At 40.2% G+C, this 9,334-nt stretch overlaps 1 protein-coding gene across 1 annotated transcript in view; it reads right to left on the bottom strand.

Moving 5' to 3' along the window:
* Positions 1-5,357: 5,357 nt before the first annotated feature.
* FAT4 (FAT atypical cadherin 4) overlaps positions 5,358-9,334 on the bottom strand; it is a 172,267-nt gene continuing 168,290 nt past the window's right edge. Inside the window, exon 17 of the mRNA XM_029235704.1 lies at positions 5,358-8,379. Coding sequence (XP_029091537.1) covers positions 6,515-8,379 — 1,865 coding nt within the window. The 3' untranslated portion in view covers positions 5,358-6,514. The remainder of the gene's footprint in view (positions 8,380-9,334) is intronic.

The raw sequence follows: 9,334 nt of genomic DNA, 5'->3' as shown, positions 1-9,334 counted from the left end.
CATAGAGTCCATCTCATGATCTGACTTTCTGATGAGCATTACCCCTCATTCAGTACAACATCTCTTTCTACAGACTCATAGCTGTAAAAGAATTAACACATTTTTGGAGCAGGTTATGCTGCACTTATTGTCTTAATCATACTGTTTTTCTGAAGAGATAATTCCCTAGATGTCTTACTTTTCGACATCAAAGTCAAGTACTAATAACTCTATCCTCCACAGCATTCTGGCCTAAGATTGTGTGAATACAGTAAGGAAAGGATGACTTAAGTGAGCAGTCAGCTCTGACAAAACAGAATCTTATTTTGATCAACATCTGTACCACACACAATATGGTTTTAATTGGAAACGGGGAACTCATTGACATTGCCAAAGAACGTTGTACATTGGTGGTTATTTTATTTGGGCTAGAATGGTACACAGATTAAGATCCCAACTTTCTGCCAGAATACCATGATGACTGCACTTTGTACTTTGCAAACTGATTTGGGTCTTTGGCAAATTGATTCATAAACTAATAAAATTGGAAGTATCCAAATGGGTCACCTGGAAATTTTCTGCCTTTATGCAGTGTGCTTTTAAACATTCTGGGGTCTTTTCATTTTAATTATATATCTTCAGATATGGAGACTCTCTCAAAATATTTTCAGTATTTCTACCTTGAATATATCACATGATATATGAGGATTTGATGAGTCTGTCCATCCATTCAACATATTCTTTTAAGAGACACAAAGAGTCGTTAAGTTACCTATATGATGTCAGTTACACATTTGTCAGAATTGTCTATGTGAATTCTAACATAATTATGGGTCTGACATGTATACATTGTACGTATGTCATATGTACATAAAAAAAAAAGACTTCCAAGAGTTTTCTTGGTAAATGCCTAAAGTTTGTCTTTATATCTTTTTTCTAAATTAATCAATTATTTAATTATTATTTTTTAAAAATTTTTGGCTGTGTTGGGTCTTCACTGCTGCACACGGGCTTTCTCTAGTTGCAGCGAGTGGGGGCTACTTTTCGTTGCAGTGAGCATGCTTCTCATTGTGGTGGCTTCTCTTGTTGCAGAGCATGGGCTCTAGGCACGCGGGCTTCAGTAGTTGTGGCTTGTGTGCTCTAGAGCGCAGGCTTAGTAGTTGTGGCGCATGGGCCCATGCGCTCCGTGGCATGTGGGATCTTCCCAGACCAGGGATCGAACCCATGTCCCCTGCATTGGCAGGCGGATTCTTAACCACTGCACCACCAGGGAAGCCCCTGTCTTTATATCTTAATCCTAGTTCACTACACTCAACTTGCATCCTTATTAAAATTCTAACATACTTTGAAAAAGGTTTATTAGTGATGCAAAGATGGAGGTTAACTACACTCATTACAAACAAAGACTCATTATAAGATATTTGGACAAGCTTTAGTTGCCTTAAATTTAGGCATAGATTTTTCGTCATGTCTTAGAGATATCTCGTTTGCCACCATTTCCTAACAATATTAATCTATCTCATTCCACTTGAAAAATTTTCCTTGCAAATGATCTGCTTCATAAAAATAGAAGTCAATTTTTAAAATTAATACAAACTTCTAAAAGGTAGGAATTACATACTTTGGATATATTAATGCCTCAGCAGTAAGGAAACAGACTGCTTTACTATTATATATCTTAACATGCTTCCTATTAATACACGTACAGGTTTGGATTGGTCATGGAGGGTCGCATGAATCAATCAGTGTTAGCACATTCATCTCAGTTAAACATCTCTCCTTTTGTCTTCGGGATCTTAGACATCAATGCAGAGTGAGCACATATCCACATTCTCAGGGTTTCCTTTGCATTTGGAGATGCACTTATTTTTCAAGAGAATATGCATAAATGAAGGTTTGCTTCAACAATCATTCTGTTTCTGGGCCTGTTCTGAATTACCATTCTTACTGTTTATCCTCACATCCATTCGACCCTAAGGTTTCTGTGGTGCAGTCTTTGCTGGTGTATTGACAATGATCTGGCCTCCCTGACTCTGGCTGTTCCTCTAACATGGAATGGTCTCCTACTTGGGGATTCCCCATGCCACCGCCTCTGCCTGCAACAGCATCACCCACGCGTGTCCGTGGCTTGTTTTCTTGCCTCATTCAGAGCTCTGCTCAAATGTCGCCTACCCAGAGAGGCCCTCCCTGACCAACCCATCTAAAGTAGCGTGGAGGAATTCCCTGGTGGTGCAATGGTTAAGACTCGGTGCTTTCACTGCTGAGGGCCTGGGTTCGATCCCTTGTCGGGGAACTAAGATCCCACAAGCCGTGCTGCGTGCTGCGTGGCCAAATAAATAAATAAAATAAAATAGCAGGCACACTCCCAAGTCAACATCTAGTCCTTACACTGCCTTAGTTGGCTTGCAAGCGTTTGTCTCCACTAGATATTACACTGCATAGTTATTACTGTATTTGTTACTTATTGATGGTTTGTCTAGCTCCTCTACCAAAATGTAAGTTCCTTTGAGGAAGGTCTTTGTCTATTTTCTTCACTGTTTTATCCCATGATCTAGAAGAGTGCCTGACATGTAAAGAACACTTGATATTGTCTGTGATTAAATGGATTTACCCAGGACATTGAACTTCTTTATACCTCAGTTTATTTCTTTGTTGACGGAGAATGTTGTACTTCATGGACTTTGGTCTAGAATATATTTGCTTGCAATGATTATCATAGATGCATAGGTTACATTAGAATTGAATCACTGATATTTATCTGTATGCATGAAAATTGTATGCACCAAAATTTATTAGAACCTAGTGCCTTTTGCCTCATTAACAATAAATGGAAGTACTGAATCATGTATAATACTGATCTATAACTCTTGGACTGACAAACAATTAAAACTGCTGGCTGGCTCAGTAGTGGTAACCATATAAATTACTAATAATGTGACATTTCACTCAAAATACCTTTAAGGAATATATACTAGATTAATTACAGATTAATTAATTTTATTTCACACTGAAAGCTCTAATAAATGTATCCCAAAATACATTTCATTTCTAGGCTTATTTTTCCTAAGGGGAATGTAAATTCAGTCATCTTAGAATGTTAGTCCTTTTAAAATTGAATCTATTACATAAAATAATGAGAAAACGAAAAGTGCATTGCTGAATTACTGATTCAAAATTTAAAAATCATTTTCACCTTTTACACATTAATTTTATCATAATGTTGAATTCAAGTGAATAAAAATGCATTTGCATGAAAAGAGTGATTTTTTTAGGTGTGTTGTCGGGAAGTAATAAAAGCCACAGGGTGATATTTTTTTTTTCTTATAAATAAAATATAAAGAACATAGCTTTTAATAGTTTAAGTCAGTTATCATTTTCATCACCCTTTGTGTGGGTAAACATTTTAAGGGCAACATGTGAGGCAGGAGTTGTCCTCCACTCCCTTCTGATGCTCTGTTTTCCTCAAATGATTTTAACATATCTGAACAAGTGGTCAATGAAATCAGCAAACTTAGAAGATTTTGGAAAGAGCCTTGAAAGCAACAGCAATGGGTTCCTTAAGAGCTGAGTGATTGGAGTCCTGTGCCATGTCGCCAATCCAAGCCCACAGATCTTGTGGCTGAGTGATCACAAGTTGCTTTTCCTGGCAACATGCCCACTATTTTCTATGTGTACCTGAAGGAAAGTCATGTTTCCTCCACAACAGACATGCAGGAAGAGCCCCAAAGAGTGACTGTATTCCAGGCAACCCAATATACCCTTGCAAGGGCTGGATTAAAATTCTGAAGGCATGATTTTATGTGTGAAACTGCAGGTCACCACTAGCAATTAATTTGTGGGGATTGTTACCTTGTCAGTTTGTCTTCAATCCCCATTCCACTACAGTAACGTTATGTCATGTCATTGTTTTGGTAAGGATTAATTTCCATTTTGAGTGAAAATTTCATTGCATACATTTTTGATTTGTTTTGCTATACAAGTATTGTTCTTGCTTCAGTGGAAAAGATTTAAAGAACCAAAGGCTAGAAATTTTCCAATAAAAATTCTATCTTATGCCGAAACTGGGATTAATTAATCAAGGGAATAGTAATTCTCTAACTCACAAAGAATTCCTAGAGAATTAGAATACAGAATCCTGGCATCACATTCCTTCTCCTTAACCCTTAGCTATAATCATGTTTATCATTTTACTTTTAGCTCTGTTCTCAATTATAGAGTTTATATTCTTGAGGACATTGAGATGCTTCAGAGTTTCTCAGAAAGAAAAATGTATCCTGTTTTGAGTTATGCAAAGCTAGCAACATGTTCCCATATTTGGTGCATAGATTCATAATCCTAAAATTCATAGGGAAATACTAAAATATGTTGGCTTATTGCAGGTGACCAAAAAAACCCCCCAAATTAGATTAGCATCTTACACTCAGTCCCTAAATTGTGTTATATGAATACTATAATTTAGATTATACCCACATTTTATTTTCTATCAATAATTCTGGCACAGATCTCAATCTGTTGTTATTAATTTAAAATATTTTATTTACTAAAAGCTTTTTCATATGTTATGTACTGAGAACTTTTACATACGGTTAAAATCTCTATTCATTATGGGGCAACCAGTGGTAGAGGATAATATTCTCAGCAAATATTAGGTGTGGGGCAGGTATTTAATTACAAAAAGTGCTGAGGTTGTGACATAATTTGCAGAAGTTCTGTTATTTCAGATATAACTATTTATACACCACTGGATTTCTTCCGGGCTAGTCTCCTCTCCTGTATTGTTTCACTCTTGGGTGACTATGCGAAAACAGGGGTTTGTCTTGGCTAAGATAGTACGTAAAATTTGTTTAGAATTTATGCAGCAGAGTGATCAATAAATTAAACACAGGTATGCGTTACAGAGCTTTCACTGTCATTCTTCCTACCCACGACTGGATTTAGAAAATTTGGGGCTGCATCCTTGGAGAAAATGAGACCCAGACATTTCCCCATAATTAGCTTTAATTCATTGCTACTCCTATTATTATAAGGCTGGTCCAAAGCTGGCCTTTAGTGAACATATCTAGGGGGAACTTCCAAGCATTTTTTGCCAGAATGCTTAAACCAGGCTCATAACAAAGTTAGTCTCCTAAGGTCCAACCTAGTCTAGACTCATTATGCTCTAGGGAAGTCCAAGAACTCTGACAGGTAGGAATGCACTAACGCGACCTTAAAATATCTGTTCTGGCAATTATCCATACTCATGTTTTTTTAAAGAAAATGATGTTGCCCATTTATCATTCAACTTGTCATACCCTATTGACAAGTAAAGACTTTTCTCAATTGGGCATGGAAAGAGTATGGGAAAAATGAAAAATTAATAGTACACTATGAATGCAAAGTATTTTAAATAAATATTTTAATTCTATCGTTGGCATTTAAAAGTAGAAAGCATACAGTATGTTACAAATATCAAACTGTGAAAAATATGAACGTTACATAAGTAACAAATGTAAAAAAGGTATTTTCTTACCTTCCCTGAAAGTAAGAAAACCATTCAGCATAGGAAAATATCAGTATCAAAAACACAGCTTCGGTGTAAAAAAAAAGTTTTTACACAGTATTAAAAAAAGGGTCTACAAAATGACAGAAAGTAAGAAGTGTTGAAATTTGACTTTATATAAATTATAAAAACTGGGTACTTGGGGTAAATGTTAAATGGCTGAAAACTAAGTCCAATCATAGGCTTTCTTTAGGCTGATTCTTTAAAATTTTAAAAGCATAGAACATTTTTCAATAAATAACTTTTAAAAGTGTTACTGAGAAGTGTTGTTAGGACATCATTCCACAGCAGGAGAGCGGCAGAGTTCTGGGGACAGCATTTTGTTCCAAGTGGAAGCCTGATGAGAGTCAGAAGACCAAAATTGTTTACAAAAAAGATTTGGAATTTTTAGCAAAACTTTGTAAGAAAGTTCTAAAGTGCTGAACAAAATGACTTAATTTTAGTACCCACTGTCATGACAAACATATTCAAATATTCAGACATTTCTGAGCAACATCGAATACGGAATCCATAATTCTGAAAAGTGTTAATACTTAGTCGTTCATTCAAGGATAGGAGGGCTCTTTCTACACTTTACAAAGATGGGTTAAACCTCAAGGATCTTGCAATGCAAAACATGACAATAATAATACAATGGAAACAATACACATACCCCACCGTAAAAGCACAAGTTCATTTCGGCAATGGCAACGGTATTAATTTTAAAAGTCACAAATCAAACATTGGTAAATAAGAAAAACCTTTCCAAACGCTGCATGCCACATGACTAGTTACAAAATACAATGCATGCAGGAAAAGAAATTCAACCAAACATATTTAAATTAAAGAGTTGTTCTGAGTCTGTTTCAGCAGCATTGTGGTTATTATTTTTAAATTTTCCTGTAACACCAGTTCATACTGGCCTGTTTTGCAAATGTGACCCACCCTATTCGGCAACCTTACCATGGTTTGAGTGTTTCTTGTTTTTTATATTTTTATAACGCTAGCACACGAAGGTCACACATACTGTTCCGCTTCCCCATCTTTGGGGGCTGGTTTAGTGGTCCCACCTTTGCCTTCTTCGTTTGCTGCTGCTTTTTCCGGGAGAGATGCCAAATCTTTAAACACATCTACATAATGGCCAAAGCCAGGGCCCCAGTTCAAAAGGTTGTCCCAGTTGAAATTCCCTGCTTGCTGCCCAAGCTTCAAGGGCAGTGTGTTGTCAGCAACCCCAGGCACTGCTGCCTGTGTGCCCACAGGTCCCCCCTCAGCCCTGCGGCCGTGGTATCTTCTAGGCTTCAGTCTGGCTCCATAATTGTCTTCGTCATCTGCATCAGATTCATTGACTTGAGATAATTTGGGCATCCTGGAAGTATATACCATTGGTTTTTCCCTGTCATATTCCATTTCTGAGCAAGTGAAAGACTCATGAGAGTCACTATCAGAGGAAGATTCTGGAGCCGGGATGCCATCTGCTGGGTTCCTCGTTCTGGACAGTGGCCTTCTGCAGTCCTCTTCTGAAGAAGACCTCCCGTGATCTGCACTGCAGATACTTGGGTTTCTAGGGCGAGGGGTGTTTAGCCTCTCCACCTCCTCAATGGAGAGTCCTACTGGTGGAGAAGATTCCAGAGGAATCTGCCCAATTGGCTGCTTCAGGCGACTCCCCGGTCTAGAACCGTGAGAGGCCATGGCCTGAGGACTCTTGCTTCTTCTTCCCAGCCTCGCGGCGTAGTTGAAAATGCCGGGTTGGCACACGTCGCCATGCATTTCCAAAGTATTTCCATCCCTTATCGGAAGATGCAATTCCCTGGCCGGGCTGCTCCTGTAGAAAGTGGAGGACTTGGAGAAAGGAGCTGGGCTGTGTCGAGACAGAGGGTTGGGAGTTGGGCAAGCCGAGTGGCTCAGGGAGCTGGATCTTAAACCTTGACTGTAGGAAGTCTGGTAAGTCAAGCTGCTGGCTCCTAAGGGCATTGGGGACTGCCTGGCGAAGCCTAGTGGACTGTGCCGCTGGATGGAGAATTTCGGGGTGTGGCTGCGGAACTGCTTGTAGTGTTGGATGATGTCTGCGTCCGAAGGGGCGATGCTGCTGGCGTTGTCGATGTCGTAATGCTCTATCTCTTGCTCCGGTGAAGCCAAAGGGGCACTGGGGATGGTTTCTGAGTTGTGGGGAAGATCGGTCTCATCGTAGATGAGGTAGGGGTTCTCCCTTTCAATGATATCAGGCTTCGGGTTCCCTTCGGGCTGTTTCCTCACGGTCATGTCCTCCCCGTAAGGGGGGATGTTGTCTGGATCATCAAAAGCAACGTTCTCACTTCCCTTTTTCTTCTTCTCCTTCGGTTTCTTCTCCTCTTTGGGATTTTTGGCCTTCTTTCCCCGGCACTGGTTACACAGAATCAGGCTCAGGACCAGGAGGGCCAGGACGGTGGCACAGCTGCCCACGATGGCAGGCACAGCCCACAGGGGCAGGGAGATCTCCTCGGGGCCCTGACTCACAACACAGACGTGCCCTCCAGGACTTCCAGCCTTGCACACCCTCCCTGGAGGACAGAAGACACCAAGACAGGCCACCACCGTCTCACAGGTCCTGCCTGTGTGTGACTCCGGGCAGCTACAGGTGAAGCCGGAGTGCAGGCCTGGCTCACAGCTGCCCCCGTTCTGGCACGGGTGGGAGGCGCAGTCCCCGGGGGGGACGCACTTGTACGCGTGCCACTGATTGACGCACAGCAGATCTCCCCAGCAGGGGTTACTGGCACAAATGTTCGGGCCACGACAGCCCATCTTCACTGAGGGATCCGTCTTCGAAATGGAGGCCAAGCTGTGCTTCCCGCTGAAAGGAAGACTTTCTCCACCGTACAGCACAGAAGCGATGCAGCCATCAAACCCTGCCGGGGCAAGAAGGAGCAGTAAGGCGTTTTAGGGAAAACCAAAGGCTTAACAGGCTGCACAGATCTGCCGAAGAGAAGCTTCACAATCACATCACGAGAGTTTAGACACCACAGTCCCAGCGCCATCGCCCCGTCCGAAGGCAATAAATCCGTGCATATTACAACAGAAGTTAGCAAGATGAGTAAGATTTCCATAACAGAACGTGGAGCAGATTGCTGGCATCCTGCTCTTTCTGAACATTCATGAAGGGCGCTAACAGGCTGCGTCTTCGTTTTATCCCTCCTTTAATTATCTGTTGGTTTTATTTTTAGAGTCTATGTACCAAGAATTACATACATAAAAATAAATTTTATTTTAAAACTACTTAAAAAGAACCCAAATAGGCCAATAGCTTCAAGCACTAGAACTTGCACTCTCAGGGGAGGTGATACTGCTCCCAAGGGGGGAGTTGAACATAGCTTCTTAAGGAGTAAAAGAAAAATCTTAGCTATTACCATGACTTGTGGGCCTCCAAAGGGCAGATATAGAGTATACTTGTGGCAGGGACACGGGGGGCGGGGATGTGGATAAATCAGGAGGTTGGGATTAACACATAAACACTGCTATGCGTAAAATAGATAACCAACAAGGACCTACTGTATAGCACAGGACTCAATATTTTGTAATAACCTATAAGGGAAAAGAATCTGTATATGCATATCTGTGTATATATATATATATATATATATACATACATACATATATATGTATAACTGAATCACTTTGCTGTATACCTGAAACTAATAGAACACTGTAAGTTAATTACACTTCAATAAAAAAAATGGAGTATACTCATTCAATTAACATTTTATGCGGTAGTGATGGCACGGGTTGGAAAAGAAGATCTAACACAGCTCCTTAGAGGGAGATGATTTTAAAAAAAGTTGAGAAAGACTTTGTTACACTAATATT

The sequence above is a fragment of the Monodon monoceros genome, unplaced genomic scaffold (assembly GCF_005190385.1).
Source record: "Monodon monoceros isolate NGI ecotype Baffin Bay Population unplaced genomic scaffold, NGI_Narwhal_1 Super_Scaffold_20, whole genome shotgun sequence".
NCBI lineage: Eukaryota > Metazoa > Chordata > Mammalia > Artiodactyla > Monodontidae > Monodon > Monodon monoceros.
Note: the sequence above shows the minus strand (reverse complement) of the source record. Positions and strands in the feature narration are given on the sequence as shown.